This window comes from Squalius cephalus (genome assembly GCF_949319135.1).
Source record: "Squalius cephalus genome assembly, chromosome: 9".
Lineage (NCBI taxonomy): Eukaryota > Metazoa > Chordata > Actinopteri > Cypriniformes > Leuciscidae > Squalius > Squalius cephalus.
In genome coordinates, this window is record NC_137130.1 from 30,498,194 (window position 1) to 30,520,413 (window position 22,220).

Consider the following 22,220-nt stretch of genomic DNA (forward strand, 5'->3'; position numbering starts at 1 on the left):
ATCAGTTTCTCCCGAAATAAATGCAAGAAAGTGGGCGGTGAACTGAGAAGAATAGAGTAAACTTTATAGTTACTTCCACTATGTTTGTCTGATATGAATAACACATGTCGGCAAATTATATTTGAATAGAATGTTATTGCTGCTTCCACAGACATCAGTGTGTATTTTACAAACTCCAAATGTATTGTTTTACTCGTGCTTATGTGTATTTAAATATCTGAAACCTAAAATAAACATGAGGTTGAAAACACTGCTTAGTTGTGATATATGACAGCGCTGAACGCGTCCGACTCTGGCTCAGCGCCAACCAACGCGCGAAAGCACAGTTTGAATCTGGCAGTTATGCGACGTCACTGAACATTATAAATGTGGCACCGGTGACCGTACTCTCAGGGGTACAGAAATAAAAATCCCATATATGAGACCGCACCGTTTAAAAGGTTAATCATGCGGTGCCCGAGTGCATTTGACCGGCATAAAATCGGCATATGTCAGACTGACCGGCCGTTCGCCGGTCATGGCCAAACACGTGAAAATCGGCCAATTCCGGTCACCAGCCGATCAATCGGTGCATCTCTAATAAACTGTAATGTTTATTGAATGTTTCAGGCACAAGACTGAGAAAGAATTTCAACATTTTCTTCGTGGAGTTGGACTTGAAGAGGAAGCAGACATAGATATCCTTTCTCAGTTACAGGAATATGGTAAAGTTCACTTTGGTTTTTGTTGGAATATTGAAAAACGTGAAATACTGTTAGCTACATATTCATATTGAAATCACAATATAAATTGAATATAATGATACATTACCATATGTATTGCCACTTCACATTGGGTTCACATGTGCTAGCTAGCCAAAACTGGTTTCCAAAACCCCTCTATAACCCCTCTATCAAACTAGACCAGCCTGACCAGACCTAGGACCAGCATTTTCTTTTTCTTATTCAGAATATTTGATATTATTTAACTTGCATTATATTACTTCAAGTGCGTGTTTTGTATGTGTCTAGAATTGGAGCTGGAAAAGGAACGTGAAAAGTTTAGATTAACCACAGCAGAACCTGTTTATCACCTAAAAGATGATCTGCAGTACAGACTGACATCACACTGCTCTACAGCCAATCACATCAGTGAGCTAGAGGAAGTCTTACCACAGGTACCCAATCACAATTAGCAATACACAATTTTTTTTTTGAGCATACACATCCATTTTGGACAATGGTGTTAATCAACTGTGTGTGTGTGTGTGTGTGTGTGTGTGTGTGTGTGTGTGTACTTCACCGAATTTCCTCATAATGTTGTGTGTATTTAGGTTTCTGGCCACTTCCCCTAGATCAGTGGTTCCCAACCTTTTATTGTCTGAGACCCCCTTTTTCCCAAGAAAATATTTTAGGGCCCCCCTTCACATTTAATTATATTATCGCTCTTGTTGGTTAGCAGCAAGGATGACAAAATATGTTGTTTTCAAGCAAACGGTAGGCTATGTTTATTACTATAACCAGATATGTTTATGCACAAATAATAGCCTATAGCCTAATATTGAAAATACAATAACAAAAACATCAGTGGGCCATTTGTAATTTAAAAACGTAAGCCTAAGAGTAACCTATAAATTGGCCCTATTTGAATCGCAATAAAAAAAATATCAGTATTCACACTGGTGTGTAGGTTAAAAAAAAAGAATGAATAGGCTATTACAAAATTACTGCTGTCTGGGACCTCAATACTTGCATGTTATTTGTGAGGCTTTATCAATAAGTGTGAGTATCTTCCGGTCGTGAGTAATTTGGTCAATGCGTGGAGAGATCTTTAACAGGGTAAGACATCTTTATCATCCTCAAGGGTCAGTCTGGCCCATGTATTTGGTTTTTAAGGCTGTCATGGTTAAAATCCCATTTTTTGGTCAGCCAGGGAATGGATAAAATTAGCTAATGTAATATGATCGTTCTCCTTAAAGCATGCATTCCTTTTTTGCGCTATAGCGATCGTTAATAAACATGCGTTTTGTTAACAGAATAATGCGTCTTTCGGAGCCGGAATTACTTCTCTGTGTTTGGCTATGACGAGTCACGCAGGTCAAGTACCACTACTCCGCGGCGGCGGCGATGTTAAATAGTCCCAATATAAACACTTATTATAGGTGTACCATAGTGATTCAGAATAAGACAAAAACACGGTTTGGAAGATGGATTCATGATGAACTCGCTCATTATATACATTTTGTACATTTTTAACATAGAAAAAGTTACGGACGACTTGAATGCTCATTACTCAAAACTTTTCAAAATATGACGCGACCCCCCAGAGAGCTCACCGAGACCCCCTTGTGGGCCGCGACCCCCCTGTTGGGAACCACTGCCCTAGATTATAAGTACATCCAGCTGTCCCCAAAATTCAAAAGAGTTGAAAAGACTAAATACACATACTAAACATTGTTTTTTTCAATAATGTAAAAAATCAGAAAGTTTTTGGTGGGGGTTATGTTGAGGGGTGGGGTTAGGGTTAGGTCAGCATAAAAACCATTACGCCTGCAGAAAATCCTCATAATGATAAGGTACCATTGTGTGTGTGTGTGTGTGTGTGTGGTCCTGGTAAACCCTACGTTATTTCTCCACAAAGATAGTACTACCAGTAATTTTTGACCTTGTGGAAATTTTTTTTTTTTTGTCCCCATGAGGAAAACGCTTATAAAATATACAGAATTATGTTTTTTGAAAATGTCAAAATACAGAAAGTTTTCTGTGATGTATAGGTTTAGGGGTAGAGTTAGGGTATATAATATATAGTTTATACAGTATAAATATTATTATACCTATGGAAAGTCCCCATAAAACATGGAACCCAACGTGTGTGTGTGTGTGTGTGTGTGTGTGTGTGTGTGTGTGAGAGAGAGAGAGAGAGAGAGAGAGAGAGAGAGAGAGAGAGAGATCTGGCTGCTCTAAGAAGAAGCAATCTATGTGTGTATATATTTCATATATAATATACATAATTTACTAACTTTGATTAACCCCGTCTCATTGTGTTTTAGGTTCTGTCTGTCAGACAGCAGCAACAGGAGGTGATGAACAGACTGCAATGTGAATGTGAATCTCTACAGCAGGACATCTGTGTTAATGAACTCAAGGTCACTTTCTACTACGGGCCTATACACTTTTCACTGAACATTAAAATGTTGGTAACCTGTAATGTTTTTAGGTCAGTCTTAGTATTTTACGGTAGCCTTCCACATCTGTTGTCATTTTCTATGTGGCTTCTAAAAAGCTGATTATAATGGGCTTTATAATATTTTTTATATTTATTTATATTTATGAATGCCTGTATATGTATTTATATATATACATACATACATACATACATATATATATATATATATATTAGGGATCGACCGATATGGATTTTTTAGTGCCGATGCCGATACCGATTTTTTTTCATCAGCCTTAGCCGATGACCGATACGGGCGGCCGATTTTCTTGGGCCGATATTTGGAGCCGATACTGCTTTTGCTCACTCAATTTACATCATAAAAATGACACAATGATGATAACAAATCTTACAAGTCTCAATTTAAAAAAGGAACATTTATTGAACTTAAAAAAACAATATTTGACAAATATTAAAAACATGTGAGGTAGAACAAGTAAAAAAAAAGTTCAGTGCTGAAAATACTGAAAATAAATATTTAAGCATAATTCAAATTCTGAAAGTAAATTCTGAAAATAAATATATAAGCATAAATAAAATAATTACACTATTGCACACAGTAGCAACAAGCAAGCAGCATAATAAACGTCTGTCGTTGCTATGCAACATGAACTGCACTCTCCATGAGTAAGGATTAATTTATTTCTAGCTCTTTACGACAACATATTTATGGAGATGAGAAATAAAAACCCTCTCTGTCCAGCTATGATCAGCTGTTCGGCCGAGCATTCGATGTTGTCGTATTATTCCACCACGTGTCACGTGACCTACGGTGCACTTGTGGCATTCTGAAAAGTTTAGATGTTTTTATCTCGATGCGGCGCGGACGCGCTTGGTAAAACGAGCGCGTCGCTTCCATTATGAGCGCGCATACCGCGCGCCTACATTTGAAATAACGAACTTGAGCACGCAAAAGACGCGATATGTGAACAGGCCCTAAAAAGTTTAGATGTTTTCATCTCACCACGGGCCACGGCATAGGAGCGCCTGGACAAACGAGCGCGCTGCATCGCATGCGTGTCGCAACCGCGTTGCTTCTTTTATGAGCACACGTCCAAAACCTCAGCTAGCTAGGTGGTCGCTGAATAAAACTCCCACAAATATCACGGAACAACGTCGGCATTATTTAATCCTATGACCAGTGTTCGTAACAGCTGCCGTATGCATATGGATAGCCTCAAACTTAATGTTAGCTATTTGCAGCTCCCTAAATACAATGACTAGCAGTTTTATAGATGAGGCATTCGCGTTTTCCATTTGGACCCACAAACTTGCTTAGTTGCACGCACATATAGAGCAACGTGTTTCCACTTTTAAAGTGTATGGCAATATTTCAGCTAAGTCAAACAGTTAAAAGATGCTTTGAAAGTTTTAAACTTGCCGTTGTCTTGAAGAGGCTTCCAGCACTCTGCTAGTGTGGGAGGGGCAGTGCATGGGCTGCACGTGAACTGCAGCGTCTCCAGCAACACAAAGCTGCCTGCGGACGCCTGTCTGTAAATAATGCCGGGAAAAAAAATATCGGCGAACGCAGCAGCCGCGTATCGGCTATCACACACACACACACACACACACACACACACACATACATATATGTATGTGTGTGTGTGTCATAGCAATTACAATTGCATGACAATTAATAGGTAATTTGCATTGCCATTTAAGTGAAATTATTGAATTTAAATATACGAGCTTGATAAAAATGATCATTCTAGAGGAAAATTTCAGATGGCACTTAGAGGCTTTTGCATCTGAACTCTTCATATATATATATATATATATATATATATATATATACTTGACTTTATTTACAGTATCTCACAAAAGTGTGTACACCCCTCACATTTCAGCAAACATTTTAGTATATCTTCTTAAGGGACTACTATATATATATACTATATAATACTATATACTATATATACTATAGAAATGAAACTTGGATATATTTTAGAGTAGTCAATGTGCTGCTTGAATAGCAATATATATTTATTGTCCTCTGAAAATAACTCAACATACAGCCATCATTGTCAAAATAGCTAGCAACAACAAAAGTGAGTAGCCTACACCCTAGGTGATAATAGCAGTACGTCGTTTAACCATGCAAAGCCACATGTCACATTCATCATGTTCATGTTTTTATTTGCTTGACAGGACCATACAAATTTGTGTATCTTGTATTAGAGCCGTTACAATTTGTGCTTTGAGTACAATTCTCTCATACTGACCACTGGATGTTCAACATAGCACCTCATGGCAAAGAACTCTCTAAGGATTTGAGAATTTGAATTGTTGCTCTCCAAAAAGATGGCCTAAGAAGATTGGTAACACCCTGAAACTGAGTTACAGTACAGGCCAGGGTCATACAGAGGTTTTCCAAGACGGGTTCCATTCGGAACAGGCCTCACAAGGGTCGATCAAAGAAGTTGAGTCCTCGTGCTGTGCGTCGGAAGTGGAAGGTCAGTTTGTCAGTGCTCAGACCATACGCCGCACACTGCAACAAGTCGGTTTGCATGGCCGTCGTCCCAGAAGGAAGCCTCTCCTGAAGTTGGCTCACAAAAAAGCCCGCAAACAGTTTGCTGAAAGCAACCTGTCCAAGAGCATGAATTACTGGAACCATGTCCTGTGGTCTGATGAGATTAAGATAAACTTTTTTGGCTCAGATGGTGTCCAACATGTGTGGCGACACCCTGGTCTGGGGCTGCATGAGTGCTGCTGGTACTGGGGAGCTGTGCTTTATTGAGGGAAACATGGATTCCAACATGTACTGTGACGTTCTGAAGAAGAACATGATGCCCTCCCTTCAGAAACTGGGCTGAACGGCATGATAACGACCCCAAACACACCGCCAAGATGACAACTGCCTTGCTGAGGACTCTGAAGTTGAAGGTGATGGAGTGGCCAGGTATTTTTTCCAGACCTGAACCCTATTGAGCACCTGTGGGGAATCCTCAAGCGGAAGGTGGAGAAGCACCATATGTCTAACATCCAGCAGCTCCATGATGTCATTATGGAGGAGTAGAAGAGTATCCCAGCAGTTTGACCTGTGCAGCTCTGGTGAATTCCATGCCTAGGAGGATTAAGGCAATGCTAGATAACAATGGTGCTTACACAAAATATTGACACTTTGGACACAGTTTTGACATGTTTACTTAGGGTGTACTCACTTTTGTTGCCAGCTATTTAATATAGTATTGTCCCTTGAGAAGATATACTAAAACGTTTGCTGAAATGTGAGGGGTGTACTCACTTTTGTAAGATACTGTATATTAAATGAATTGCCATTAGTTACATGACTACAATTGACTACTGACTATTTCTGGACGGGTGGCAAAAGGTCTGGAGGAGGGACATTCTTGAGTCCAACACGATGTCATCAATATTTTTGGTCTGTTTTCCTGAGAGAGACAGACTGTCAATTTTAAACATACAGTGCTATGCATAAGTTTAGACACCCATGCTAAAGTTGACTAAAAAGAGGAATAAAAAATCATCTTTTGGAAATTGAACTTAATGCCTTAATTTAAAAAATTAGGAAAAATCCAACCTTTAAGGACACCAATTTTCTTTGTGAATGAATAATGTATCGTAAATAAATAAATGTTCTTCCTTAAAATACAGGGTGCATAAGTTTGGACACCCCTATGTTAAATTCCCATAGAGGCAGGCAGATTTTTATTTTTAAAGGCCAGTTACTTCATGGATCCAGGATACTATGCATCCTGATAAAGTTCCCTTGGCCTTTGGAATTAAAATAGCCCCACATCATCACATAGCCTTCACCATACCTAGAGATTGACATGAGAGAGAGTATAGAGGGATACAAACTGTCACTTTTGAGTGATTTATGACCCTCTAAGCCCCGCCCCTTTTGACCATGGGAATTTCTCACGTTAGCTCCTCCCACTTATGGACTGTACGTACACCGTGGGAAAATCGGACTTGTGGCACGCCTCCTTATGAACATCTGAAGCGTGGGAAAATTTCCCCTCGCACAGAAGTTCTAAACGGTGTATATTAAATTTTTTTAAAGAAATGTACAATAAAGACAATAGTCGGAGATGAGATCAATGTTTTTTATTTATTAAAGAAGACATATGTACATTCATCACTTTTAAAACGTTAAAACATCAATGAAATAAGTTTAAATTGCATTTTTTCTCTAAAAAGAGTTATTAAAAAATGAGTTAGTGTTATTTTAAGATGTTAAAACATTAAAACAACTTTTTTCATTTACAAAAAGATCATTTTTACATACCCAGTTGTTAAAAAAGATTCAAAAGTGTTTTCCTTGTGTATTTTTTCTGGAGCAAAGTGAAAAAATGTCCACACAGGCCGGAGATTTGTCAGGACTGAGAGTGTGTGAAGGTTACAGAGAGACAGACCCAAGCTCCACCCCTACCCCCACCCACAACAGATGTCACCCTGGGAAAACCCCTACATCTCCTATCCACTCCCAAACAGAAAAGTGACCGTTCAGCTCGGTGTCCAAGCAGAAATGACCAAAGAAAACCAAAGCAACGGGTCGAAGAGACCACACCCCCTAACACACCCCTCTCAAAGCTGAGTGGTCAATCTCGATTTAAGGGTGTGTGTAAAAAATGACATCACTCACGGGAATTCCCCTCCCACAGCGTCACAGTCACATGAGATGTTTAAAAAGGTGCGGAAACATGACAAGAGATAGTTGTGATTTTACAAATTCAGATAATCTGCAATGGCGACGGCTGCACCCCCGAAAACACCTGAAAAAAGCATCGATGTAGCTATGGAGGATTTGACTCTAGCTCCGCGGAAAAAACGGGATATGCATGGCCCTTGCTTAACGCGATTTCTTCACGAGCCGGCAGATTCTGTGAAATATACTTTTCACTTGTCTGAAGGACGTGCGTGTACATATGATTATGACAAAATCAACAGAGAAGTCAGACTGGTTAACGTGGATAATGACGAGAGATTCACCACAAAATCAACGGGCGATCCGAATTTAATATTCACAGAAAGGGATTGGATTTTATTCTACACAAAAGTATGGAGAGATTTGAATGAAGGGATGGATACACCTCTTTTTATTGGTGAGTGGAGTGGATTAACCATGGGTACAAGATACCGGATTTTGGCGGACCAAATAAATAAATTCCCAGACGACTACATTTACATACTTTGTAGTGATTTTGGCAAGATTGCAGAATACTCGTGGCCAATTTGTGAAAAAGATCATTTAGAATTATATGATCTGAAATTCATATTCCAATGGAAGGATCTAGCTGTGTTGGAAAATATTTTTTCCAAGATCAATCAGCTTTTCCAGTGGACCAATGCGTATGAACGCTACGCCAACATTAAAGTGAAACTTTTCCACCCCGAGTGGGCGGTCCCAGAGAGGCGCGGTTCTTATATAACCCCACCCACTCTCTACAAGCATTAAAAGGCGGCCTCTTGAAAGCTTACCTCATTCACGCATCATGTCTCAGGATACTGGTTCTCCTTCATCATCATCATCATCATCATCTCAACTAATTGGAACTAGTGATGGATTACCGGATGGAACACAAGGATTACCGATGATGGCAAATGGATTACCTCAGAAAAGCATCGATTGGATAAATACATTCTGTACTGAACTTGGATACCACAATTTGGCTTTCCTCAGAAACTACAGAGTTGCACCTGCCCCCGCGAGCAAGACCCCAGACACAACAAACGATGAGACGGACGGATGCCTAGGGGATACAGGCCACCGGATTATCAAAGCTATTTTGGCTGTCATTCTGGAAATTTTGGTCGACAAACAAATGAAGAAAGAATGCGTTGGGTGCACGGTGGACCATCCTTCGCAGACAAGACACAGTTGCTTGTTTGAACCTTCTGCATATTATTTTTACGGATGTTTTGAAGAAATCAGTCTGAAACTTCTCACCCCGGAGTTAAAAAACATATTGGCTCAGGCCTTGAGTCAGTACGGTGGCAGGCCTCATCTCCAGAGGATCGAGGGAGCTGTTGAGGCAATTTTATACGGCCTCAAAGATGAAATGTACATAGTGGAACAATTATCTTTAATCCGTGAGAAATGTATCGACGAATCGTGCGAGGAAATAATTTACACGGCTGTGGATAAATGGAAACTTGCCGTAACTGAAGATCCGGAGATCACGCAGGTTTGAAAATGGGAAACTTCTGCTCTACCTCATGGATTACAAAATATTTCTTTAAATCACGTGTTAAATGTGGAATATCTATCCTGCTCCACAAGATTATCCGGAATAATTGGAATACAAATACACCCATAACTTCTGATGAAAAACGGCTGGTGGATTTAATGAATGTCGTGAGGGGATTATCGAAAGACTGGAATAATATGATAAACATGTCTGTCACCACCGCCAACATACCATCTGCTGTTATCAAAAACATTATCGATCTAATGTCTAACGATCAGAACGCTCTTTTTAGAATAGGAAATATATTGTGTATTTGTACGTATGTAACAGATGTCTGCAGTTTGTTAAGTAACGAAAACCCTGATGTATGTAATATTATTGATTTTTTAGTTGAATACATTACAGAGAAGAATTTTGAAATGTCTGTGAAATTGTATTTCTTGTTTGTGTGATATAATTCACATTACACATGTTTGTAACTTTCTAATAAAATCATTTTTGTTGTTTGAAAATGTTTTTCTTGTAACGTTATATTGTAAAATAAAAAGAAAATGTTTTGTAACTTATGTTGTGAAATAAAAAAATGTTTGTGACTTTTATCTTGTGAAAAAAAAAAATAAATAAATAAATAAATAAATACTGAACAAATTTGCAACTCGATTCATTATGACTGAAATCTCATAGTGTTGACATGGCAGAACTAATGAAAATCTATTACGACCCAGCGAATTCTGGCTCTTTTGGGGGTAAAGACAGATTAAAACAAGCTGTGTTACAGGAATACGATGTAAGATTATCTGATAATGAAGTGTCCAAATGGCTCGCTAGCCAGGACACATACACTCTCCATCGAACTGCACCAATAAATTATAAGCGGAACCGTGTAGTGGTGTATGGGAAAGACCAGCAGTTCCAAGCAGATCTAGTTGATATGTCCGCATACGCAAAAGAGAACGACAATATCAAGTTTATAATTACCGTTATAGACGTTTTTAGCAAGTACGCGTGGACAAGGGTATTGAAAAATAAAACGGGGGCAGAAGTAGTTAAAGCTTTTTTGTCTATTTTGAGAGAAGGCCGTGTGCCTGTAAAGTTACAGACCGATAAGGGTACAGAGTTTTTCAACAGGTCTTTTCAGCAGATGATGAAAAAATATAATATAACACATTTTGCAACAGCTTCTGAATTAAAAGCGAGTGTGGTCGAAAGATTTAATAGAACTTTATAAGGGCGGATGTGGAGGTATCTTACAGCGGTGAATTCCAAACGCTACTGTGATATATTGCAAGATCTGACAGAGGCGTATAATTCTAGTTATCACAAATCCATTAAAATGCGACCGTTGGACGTGAATAAAGAAAACGAATCCGTGGTGTTCAACAATTTATACGGGAAAATGCGCAAAGAGACACCAGTCTTTAAATTTGCCGTAGGAGATATCGTCAGGGTATCTAAAGTCCGGAATATATTTGCCAAAGGCTATGAACAGAATTATACTGAAGAATACTTTACTATAAGTGCGTGTATACCCCGAAATCCAGTCGTATACAGGATACAGGACTATGATGGTGAATTAGTAGATGGTTGTTTTTATGAGCAAGAACTCCAAAAAATTATTGTGGGCGATGACAAATCATTTAAGGTCGAAAAAATTTTGGACAAACAACGACGCGGAAAAGCCATGTACGTTCTGGTGAAATGGCTTGGATGGCCTTCAAAATTCAATAGCTGGATTCCTGAAAAAGAGGTGATTGATCTTCACTCTCCTTTAAAACCCTAGGTAGAGTCGTTCGCGTTCTCATTCAACCAAAACATGTCAGAGGAGGAGGGATTTTACGTCACCCTACCGTGCAATGCATCAGGTCATGTTTACCCTGAAAATCAGATATCTAATTACAGAACTAGACTGGCAAGACCAATACATTTAAAAGGATTATGGGAAGTGGCGCTGGTAGAGTTTCACTATCCAAAAACTTGGTATACTTTCAACGAGGAAGACACTGCTTTTATTATTGATTGCGACCAATGTTTGAACATCGATGAACGTAAAGTGCGAGGGGATCTTAATATTCAAACTTTCAGGAAGCAGTGTTTCCCACAGAATTAGATTTGATCTGTGGTGGTGGCGGCGTCTGGGGGCATTTGGGGGGGGGGGGGTGGCGGCGGCGTCATTATTTAATATTTTAATTATTTAAATATTAAATGACGACAACAAAAAAGGGTTAATTCAATTCAGTTCATTTTTATTGACACGCACATATTTAATTGACAAAACTAAAGTCTAATAACCTTACAGACTAGCTACAAATCTTGCACCCTTTGTTTGGACATTTAATTTTTCGCGGCTTTTTGAAAAAATACTCCAATGCCCTATCATAAGGGAAGGCCTCAGGACAGGGTCCATTGATTGAGATCCTCAAACAAGCAGCCAGGTGTTCTCCTTGCAACTGATTTCTGAGGTCTGTTTTCACCTAAGGACAGAGCAAAAAAATAATAATAATTACCACAAAATGCACTAAAATAAATAAAATGAATAATTATTTGCTGTGCTTGTCAAAATGAAGTTCTTGCCCTGTTCATTGCTGAAAAATCGCGTTCACAGTTTACACTGGAAACTGGAATTACAAGTGCAATGCCTGCAAGAAGGCTCAGGCAGGGGTAGAGGTTGGCCCACTCATCAATCTCACTCGCCAGCAGTCTTAGGATCTCCTCCTGGTCTTTGTTCTTGAAACAACATTTGGTTTACCATCATGGCATTAGTGTGTTGTGTTGGTGTTGTGAACCATAGTTTAATTTAGTAATCATTTTAATACACCCACCTTGAATGCCCCAGTGAGAACATGATTCTTGAAAGAGAACCACTCCTGCAGTACCTCATTTTCCTGTTCAGGGCAAAATTTCCTGGCAAGAGTCTGCAGCTGAGAGATCTTTATTATTTCATCTTCTGGAGTAGCTCTACCAAGTGGTCCCAAAACACTAAAGGCCCCAAGGATGTCCAGATCATGGAACCGTCTGTCCAGGTGTGTTTCCAGGCCAGTGATGTAAGGGTGGATGATCTACAATGAACAGACCATCAACATCTTTTTAGGAAGAGCCTACACCCACCTTACAGTCATTAAAGGATTAGTTCACTTCAAAATGAATAAGCATTTCTGGATGTTTCTCCACAGAATGGGCTTAAATGGCAACCAAATTGTAGAAGTCCAAATCAATGCAGTTTCAAAGGGTCATCCAGAAATGTTTTCCTACAACAACGTAATTTCTCTACCACTCATATCTGGGTGGCATTGGGGTGAGTAAATGTTTAGGAATTTTTTTTATTTTGAGGTGAACTAATCCTTTAAGGGCCAGGCCATAGAGGACAATTTAGAAGAGGAAAAGGAAAATGTATTAGTTTTAAGGCATTTACCTCTTGCTGGAATCTGGCCCATAGCTCCTCCCTCGACACTTCGTGGACATCTCGCCCTCTCCTTTTCCTCTCCTCCTCATGCTGTATATTGAAGGCTCCAAGTCCTTGTGGATCATCAAGGTCCTGGTGAAGGCGAGACAGGAATGATCCAGGCAGTGGAGTCAGTCCAGCCTCTTTGATGCTCCTGAGTGTCTGAATTGTGACAGGAACCTACATTAAAATAAAAAATAAATAAAAAAAAGAGTAGCTTCTGTTTAGTAGACCTGCAAACAACCCTCATTTCAATATATCAAATTAAACTGATTTACAAAAAACATACCTGCTCCTTGATATGTAGAAAGTTGACATGTGCTTTTTGAAAGACTTTGGACAGGCATGCGAGGTGTGGTAAAACATCAGCTTGGAGGTAAACTGCTGCCACAAATCTGTATGTAGCACAGAATGTGTAAAGGCCCTTTGCCCCTGGACATCTTCTCACCTCTGCCTCTTCTGCCAATGCTCCAAGGACTGCGCTCAGGTTCCTCTGTAGGGTCTCGATGGCTTTGTGCTGAGAGAGCCAGCGTGTGTCCTTCACTTCCTGGAAACGTTGCAATTAAAGACTGATTATTGGTTATTAATTGACAGAAGTTAACTACAATGGTATCAAATTACTATTACCTTTATTTTCAAATCACTGACACCCAGGGTGGCGGATGCTGCTTTGAGTGTAGCAGTACGATTTGCACTGTTTCTAAAATATAAATGAAGTTCTTGGAGGTGGTCCCTGAAAGTGGCCATGTACCTTACATCATTTGATGAGTCCTTGCAGGCAAGGGCCAATCTGTGGGCAGCACAAGCTACAGACACAATCTTTGGAAAACTGTCTTTAAGTTGCTTTGCAACTCCATTCACACGACCTGAATATAAATAAAATAATTTAGCGAAAATCATGGGATACAAAAAATAAAACAATCTCACATGAGCATCAAATAATTACCTGTCATAACGGCTGCCCCGTCAGTCCCGAGTCCATATAGTTTTTCTGTTGGGAGGCCTTTCTTCAAGATAACATTCTTGACAGCTGCGACAATAGTGTCTGCTTTGCCATCAGCAATAGAGACTAAATCCAGGAAGTGATTAAACACAAGTCCCTCTTTATTTATGGATCTGAGAGAAAGCATAGGCAAGTAGAATTCACAGTTCATTAACAGCACCCAGAATTTATGGGATTTACATCAAACAAAATAAATGTTCCCATACCGGACATGCAAGTCAAGTTGCCTGCCGACTGACACATCTGTAGTCTCATCAACTTCCAGGCTAATTCCCTGTGATGATTTAATCTTGGTGAGAATTGGCTCCTCTATGACCTCTGCTAAGACCTCAAGCATGTCGTCAATAATACGATGAGACCTATAGTTATTCCTCCTGTCAATCTTGACATTGGGAAAAGGGAAAAAATAACTAATTTTTATTTATTAATGTAAAGATTAAATGTAATCTTAAGTAATGCCTAGGTGACCTTTACCTTTAATTTCCTGAAGTAGTTGCACCCTAGAAGCTCAGCCAGGCTCAAAAGTTTTGGATAGTTTGTGTGGTGGGCTAGTTCATTTTTTACGAGCCAGTAAAGGCACTTGAATCCACCAATGACTGCCTCATGCTCCAAAACAATAGTGGGCTCAAACGAGTTTATGACTGAGATGCCTGTGACAAAATTATTATAAAACTATTTGAAAACTAAAAGTTTATACTTGTTTTTGAAATTGGAACCTACCAGAGGCAAGAGATGCCTGGCATCTGATACTGTCCTGGTGGTGCTCCATAGTGATGTGACGTTCCAAGTAGTCTTTTCTGTATATAACAGCTCCAACCTCAACAAAAGCCCTATTTGCGCGGCCTGTCTTAGGCGCAGGCTTGTGTTGTCTGCATAGTCGACAAAACATTCCTTAAAAAAAAAAAAAAAAAAACAGCAGTCAAAGAGTTAAAAATGAATAAAATAATGAAATAAAAATATTATTTTTATTATTGTTTCATGATTACACAAATTATGCAGATATTAAATTTACCATGCTTTGTGAGGTACAGCCAACTCTTAAATTGAGGCATCTTTAGCCACTCTGGATCAAATCCAGTGCCTCTGTGCTTGCTGCTTGTGCTTGCTGTCCTGTCTACAAGTCACAGACAAATAGAAATGGGACTGCTTTTCCTGAAACATCTGCTTTTCTGACCTGCCCTGCTTCTACACCTCCCTGTGTTTGCTGTTAACCTCACCTGTTGCTTCAGCCCTACCTGGCTCACCCACAGCAGCAGCATGTTGGCTGCTGCAGTCCTCCTCTCCTACATCTCTCTCTACAGCTAACGTTCCCTGCGCCTCTCTTGCTGCTTCAGCAGCGCTGAATGAAGCCTGGAAATATTCAAAATAAATTAACCGAATAGCTTATCACAAAGGTCGGAATAATGATCTTCCACATGTGTTTCTCTGCTTTGCTATTACCTCTGGTCCAGACTGTATTTGCTCCTCTGGACGAGTCTTTTTAAATCGTTTAAAATAATTTTCAATATTCATCTGGATTGAGGGAGCAAACAGTCGGCGTTATGATTAAATACTTAAACATTAACGTTATGTAGTAAGGGCAGTCGATATTAACAGCTTACAGCGTGTTAACATTATGTATAACTTACATGCTGTAACTGTTATTCTTATGTAAACATAGCTAATTATTAGCTAGGCTCCTTAATGCTTGCTAATGCGTTTCCATTACCCTTCAAATCGCGCAAATTGAAAATTAAGCTCGATGGAAACGTCAATTTCGCAAAAAAGACTCCCATTTATTGCAAAAAGGTTTTACGCTCGCGTGAGGTGGAAATATTTTACAAAATGGCAATGGAAACAGTTTTTGCACATTTACAGTCAACTGACTTGTAAAGCGCGTTTACAAGTTGAGCGCGGTGTGTTTGAACAGATTACAAGACTTCTTTAATTCATAAAAGACAAAATAATTAGAGGAATAACGTTACTGGATTCTAAACCTTAAAGAAATGCCACAATCAAGACCTCCGAGCAGAAATGAGCGAGAAAATACCTCATATGTGCCGCTCACAGTATAAGGGTCTTTCCTTGTCATTAATTAACACGCTTAGGCCTAACTTGCGTCTCTTTACATTAATATTAATATTAATAATGTCTAGTGCGGTGGCTGAGATATATATAAATATAGCAGCTATATAAACCTACCAGCGTCCGTTGCCATGATTTTTGGAACGACTGATCGCGAGATGGATCGCATAACATGGGCCTAACATCAAAATTTTGCGAGAATCTCATGCTGTAATGGAAACGCGACAACTACATAGACTAACTTCTCGGGGGTTATGTTGTGCAAAAGTGTTTATTACTAACCATTCAGCTCCGGATTGATTCTGGAATCTTCGAGCACCGGAAACAATCCGTCCTCCAACGCATGCTTCTTCTTCTTTGGACGTTTGTGCTTTGATTCAGCTCGTGCTCGAAGAGGAGGAGCTATTCGCTGCTCCTCCTCCGTTTGTCAGTTTGTGAGTGAGGGAGAGAAGTGAGCAAGCAGCGCGCAGATCTACAATAAAATACAACTTTACCCATATTAGTAAAAAAAAAAACTGAAAATCAATCCGTGGCGGCCGCGTCGATGCTGTGGCGGGCCGCCACAAATTAATGAACATATGGGAAACCCTGGGAAGGCCCTAAAAATATCTACGAATCATAATACTGTAAAACATGGGTATTTTGAGGATATTTCAGTATTACTCAAGGAAATAAACGCAACTCTTCCACCGCGGGTGCAGCTCAGGTACGATAATATAAAGAATAAGATATTTCTAAAAGCACCTCAGAGAGCATCGCTAACGTTTTACGGAAAGCTAGCCATTATTCTAGGATTAAAACCAGGCGTTCCTATAGAAAATGTAATCAGTACGGATGAACACGAACACGACGTGAGCACATACGCACCACACCAGGCTGATATAAGCGGGGGATTTTACACTCTATTTGTATACATAGATATAATCGAATATCAAGCAGTCGGGGACGCGTATGTTCCATTATTAGAGACGATACATATTGAACCGACCACTAACAAAGCAGTTTGTGTCAGGAACAACAAGTCTCATTACGTGCGTCTTAATAAAAACATCATATCAGATATCGGGATCGAGATTAAAGACGATCAAAATAAAGACGTGTGATTCACCTACCGTAAAGTTGTGACGAAGCTACACTTTAGACCAGTGAGAAAACATTTGTTTTAAAAATGGCCTATCTCCACCCCTACCAAGAAGACCCCCACCGCTACATATCATATTACCAGGCCCAGACGGGTCAAGGCATGCCGGGCTATGCCGGAAGCGGTGTTATGTACGGTTCCGGTTTTGCGTCAGGGATCGGGGGTCTGTTTCGTGGATTATATCGTATGGCAATACCGTTTCTAAGAAGGGGCTTTAGTATTGCAAAACCACACATAAAAGCTGCGGCAAAAAATATAGTAAGTGACGTAGTTACCAGCGCCTTGTCAAAATCATTTAATAATAATGATAACACTGAGACTCAGAGCGGTCAAGGACTTATGGTCATGCGTAGAGGTTTGAAGCCCCCTGGGACCCGTATGAGGAGGGGGCGTGGTCACGGTGTAAAGAAGACTAGACGCGTCACGAAGAAACGTCCAGTTGCAAAAAGGGGGCGAAGAAGCCAGACGAAGCGTGTAAAAAAATCTACAAGTTTGAAAAGACGAAGCAACACTATCTTCTAAATCATGTCGTTGATTCATGCAATGTCAGACGAATGTATTAAATCCGAACTGGATATTTTTACCCTTCCATTAACTCAGACAGCTATTGAGAAAAACACTTATGTGGAAATCCCGCCTATGTCAGTGCTTAATGATGCTTCTCCGATTGAGTTTTTCATTGCAGGGACTGGCGAGGATTACACTGATCTGAATAATACATTGTTATATACGCGCGTTAAAATAACCCTTCCGAATGACCAGGATTTACCACCGGGAGCTCCTGTGGGACTTGTTAACTATCCTTCCGCGAGTATTTTCTCGCAGGTAGATGTGTCGTTAGGAGATCGGCTGGTATCACAATCCTCCAATACGTATCCTTACAGGTGCATTCTGGAGATGCTTATTAATTATGGAAAAGATACCCTAGAGAACAACTTTTCAGCAGGATTGTTTTATAAAGATACAGCCGGTCATATGGATGCAACAGACCCTGCTGGAGCGAATGCAGGTTTAACAAAGAGAGCAGCGTTTACGGAAGGAGGGAATATTGTCGAACTACTGGGACCGATACATAGCGATATATTTTTTCAGCCGAAATTGTTATTGAACGGTGTAGATATTCGTATTCGTTTAACTAGAGCAAAAGACGAATTCTGTCTTATGCGAGGGGACGCGATCGATTATAAACTAAAAATAATCTCCGCTTCTCTCTTTATCAAAAGAGTGTCCGTCTCACCATCGCTCCGATTAGGACACGCCCAAGCGCTACTGGCAGCCACAGCAAAATACCCGTATGATAAAGTCTGTGTGAAGTCTTTTTCTGTACCGGCAGGGGCGCGCGTCTCAAACCACGAAAATCTCTTCCTTGGAACACTCCCGAAATCCATTATTATAGCAATGACGGATAATGATGCTTTCACTGGATCATACGAAAAAAATCCGTACGCCTTCAAGCACTTTAATCTTGAATATTTAAATCTCACCTCAGACGGCGGGCATGTCCCATACCGTCCGCTTCAGCCGCAATTTAATTTAGGCAACGCGGTAAAAGAATATTATCAGCTGGTTACAGCCACGGGGCGCCATCTGAAGAATCAGTCTCTCGCTATAGACAGGGAGGATTTTCTCAACGGCTACACATTGTTCGCCTATAACCTTACGCCAGATTCAGAGTGCGAGCAGCATGTGTCTCTGATTAGGTCAGGAAATATTAGGTTGGAAGCACGTTTTAGAGAGCCTCTACAAAACACAGTAAACATTTTAATTTATGCGACCTATGATTCTCTGCTTGAGATATCACACAGAAGACAGGTGTTGGCAGACCACTACTGAAGAGTTTGAAATGAACACTGTAGAGCTAACGGAAATTATGGATAACATTACGTGTAATGTAAATTTTTTAGGAGTACTTGCTAGCGATCATCTTCCCAAAGAACCATTGATAGACGTTCCAGCTCTATTAATTTGTAATACGGATCGATCGGACGAGCCGGGACGCCACTGGTTATCTATATACATAGATCGAAACGGATACGGATGTTTTTTTGACAGTTTTGGAAATCCTCCTGATTCAGATTTTTTTCCACCGACCATTCTCGACTTTCTAAAAAACAATTCTACACAAGTTCATTATTCTACCAGACAAGTCCAAGATTTTACATCAGTCACCTGTGGACAACATTGTGTCTTTTTTCTGTATCATATTTCACGGGGTGTTGAGTATGAGGATATAATGAAATTTTACCATAACGATAATCTATTAAGAAATGATACTATGGTGTCTCTTTTTGTGAAAAAATTGAAACCCATGGTCTGTGTTAGTAAAAGATTTAAATGTATCCAATGTGTACAGTCTGGTAAAATGTTCCAGTCTTATTAATTCCTGTGTAACGAATAAATAAAGAATATGTAATGAATAAAAGCGAGTCGTAAACAGATGAATAATTTCATTTTCTTTCATTTTCTTTCTTTTATTTGACTTCAAAAAACAATAACACATAGATGTTAACAACATAGTGTAGAATAACATACATAGTGTAGAATAACATACATAGTTTTTAAAAAAACTAAAACACAGATACAAAACCTCTCACATGACAATATTTTGTAAAAAAAAAAAAAAAACACATAGCTATGCCATTACATATATTTTGTTAAAAATTCATCCACTGGTAGGCATCTACTCTGGGGGAGTTAAATACGTTTTCATCAGGATCGTGTGCATGTGTGTGCGTGTGGCGTTTTTTCAATGACTTAGTAGGTACAGCACCAAAGTCATCCGTGAATAACCGTGTGTTTTTGTTTTAATCGTTTCAATCATCCGTCTTACATTATGATTGGTTACAGTCGAATAAGGAATCTTTAATGCCACAAATGCATCCAGAAACTCATACCATCCTGCAGGGTGTCGACTGTTATGCTTCATTTGTGGTGAAGTTACAGTCTTTACCAGATCAAATATATGGGATCCTGGAATGATTCTCCCTTTATAAATAAATTCTCCATCATCTGTCCATGAAGACACGTGTTTGGCTTTGGACATTTTATCCATAATATATTTGACATTTTTTAAGCTTCTCTGTGGTATATTGTTTAAAACTTCTGAGACGACTGGGTCCTCACTGACGCCATCATTCCTAACATCCGGGGTATGGGGGGTGACAGGTGTCTCGTGTACCGGTAATGTAAGAGTTAGAGTGCTACTTTCCATATCACCATGTTTTACCACGTTTAAGAATCGTTGTAAAACACTAGTGTAGAGCTTGGATTTTTCGTAAGTGTTCAAATCATGCCTCTGCAGTATATCTCTAATGGATGAGTCCAAGTCATTCTCCACAACCGTATGAATATTTTCACGAGGCTGTGCAGTTCTTAGTCTATCCAGCTGATGTTTTGGCACAAGATACAATTTCTCGGCATGCTGCATTTTTTTTATCTTCAGATTCAGTTTCTAGTTATGAGACTGCTTATGAAAGGAAGTGCTACGCTGAGTAGAGGGAGCAGAAAACCCCCTTTTTGATTAATCATACGCCTCTTCCTGCTGATATTAATCTTTTTATTTGCAACGTATTTTAATTCTTTTTTTCTTCTTTTTAAAGTCCCGTGTTGTTTCGCAGTTAGAGGGATCTTGCCATGAATAATATTTAGAGCCACTTCACATAGAGCTAATATTAACTCGTCGGGTGACGATTGGAGAATAACACGTCGCTGGTTGGGCGAACTCTTGTATAATAACTTTAAGAGGTAGAGATTTCTGGAAAGCCGTGTGCTCATCTTCACTTTTGGAGGTAGACCACCGGATAGTCTGACAGTAAATCCGCTCTGAGCCGGAATTTTTCAGGTGTGTGTGGTTTATAATCGATTAACAAATAACTGTGAGGACGTTCAGTTGCATCGTTATATGCTTCGATAAAAAACCTTGCATTACCCGGAAACATTTGCCGACCCAAAATACCAATCTGCTGTTTATCGCGAGGATTTTTAAATATTATTAAATAATTAGTATTTAGACCGATTGTTCTGGAAGATTTGCCCTGGAAAAACAGATTCTGTATTAATAGCAAACAGCTAATCTTCATGTGGTGCACTAGTCGTGTAAAAACGTTCTCGACCTCAGAGTTGGATGCAGCTTGGAGCATCACATCATCCATGATAAGGAGAGATAGTTTGCCAGGAGGAAATAATGATTCATCATCCAATTTCTTTGGTATACCTTCAATGAATTTAATATCAAAAGCATGTAACATTTCATCATACAATGATTGCCAGGATGTATACACGTACACAAAATTATCAAACTTCACAGAACACATTTTCTCTGAATTATACATTAGATTTTTCACAAGAAAAGTCTTTCCAGAACCACTTTGGCCTGCTACGATTGCGGAGAATGGATGCTGCATTCTGCAGTCAAAAACAACTGTTTCACACATTTTTAAATATATTAGGCTACTAGAATCCGTAAGGTAATGTAGTATAATCTCTTTGGAGAATCCTTTTGTCGTACACCACGGAGAATTTTTTCACATCTGATCTATTGTGCAGTGTGAATCCCCTCTTGTTTCTTGTGATGGTGTCTGTTTTTGCTAACAGGTGTAATTTGACACCTGTTTCGACATAGTCTCGCACAAGATCGGTCAGACTCTGTAGTGTAACTATTTCTGCATTCTTTGCATTGAGTGTAATACCCTTCGCTTTGAGACACGTATCGCCTTTTGCTGTTTTAAATGCATATGATTTTGGTCCTGATGAGACGAACTGCAAAATGCTGTCATCAGGATCTAGCTCATTTGTGAGCTGACCGAGATAAGATCCTGTTTCTGGCATCCAATCATCTTTTTTTGATACAAAAACCACTGAATCTGTATCTGAATAAATCGCACGTCTGTCTAACTTCTCCAAAAGATTATATAACTCGAGTCTAGCGTAGCACGTTGTAAAAGCGCCCACGAACACATTCACGTCGTGTGTGGGTTCAGGGTCTTGCGTTAAGCTAGAGCACTGAATCATTGCCACCGTGTCAGATACAAAAGAGAAATGACGTATTACGTGGGCGTGGCTAAAGAGACGCTGAGTGAAGTCTTCTGGGTCTGTTAGGAGCTATGTGGTTGGCAGATGCGTGCGCAGAGAGAAACGCCCCCAAAGTGTGTTCAAGACGAGCTTAGCAATAGATCTTTTTGCCGGATTTTTTATTATTTTAGAGACTTCTAGCTGAAC

The 22,220-nt window shown here is 39.6% G+C and overlaps 2 protein-coding genes across 3 annotated transcripts in view; one reads left to right on the top strand and one right to left on the bottom strand.

Moving 5' to 3' along the window:
• The window catches only part of LOC307164697 (coiled-coil domain-containing protein 148-like), a 211,164-nt gene that overhangs the window by 59,565 nt on the left and 129,379 nt on the right, over positions 1 to 22,220 (top strand). Inside the window, exons 5-7 of one of the 2 annotated variants that reach the window (XM_079881749.1) lie at positions 610 to 704; positions 1,011 to 1,156; positions 3,029 to 3,124. In XM_079881749.1, coding sequence (XP_079737875.1) covers positions 610 to 704; positions 1,011 to 1,156; positions 3,029 to 3,124 — 337 coding nt within the window. The remainder of the gene's footprint in view (positions 1 to 609; positions 705 to 1,010; positions 1,157 to 3,028; positions 3,125 to 22,220) is intronic. The other variant, XM_079881750.1, reaches the window with a different exon arrangement.
• Positions 12,697 to 14,135, bottom strand: LOC307164668 (zinc finger protein 862-like; the record flags this gene model as incomplete). Its single annotated transcript, XM_079881702.1, has 5 exons — positions 12,697 to 12,975; positions 13,085 to 13,342; positions 13,423 to 13,661; positions 13,742 to 13,911; positions 14,005 to 14,135. 5 exons carry the CDS (start codon positions 14,133 to 14,135, stop codon positions 12,697 to 12,699), a joined length of 1,077 nt encoding a protein of 358 aa, XP_079737828.1.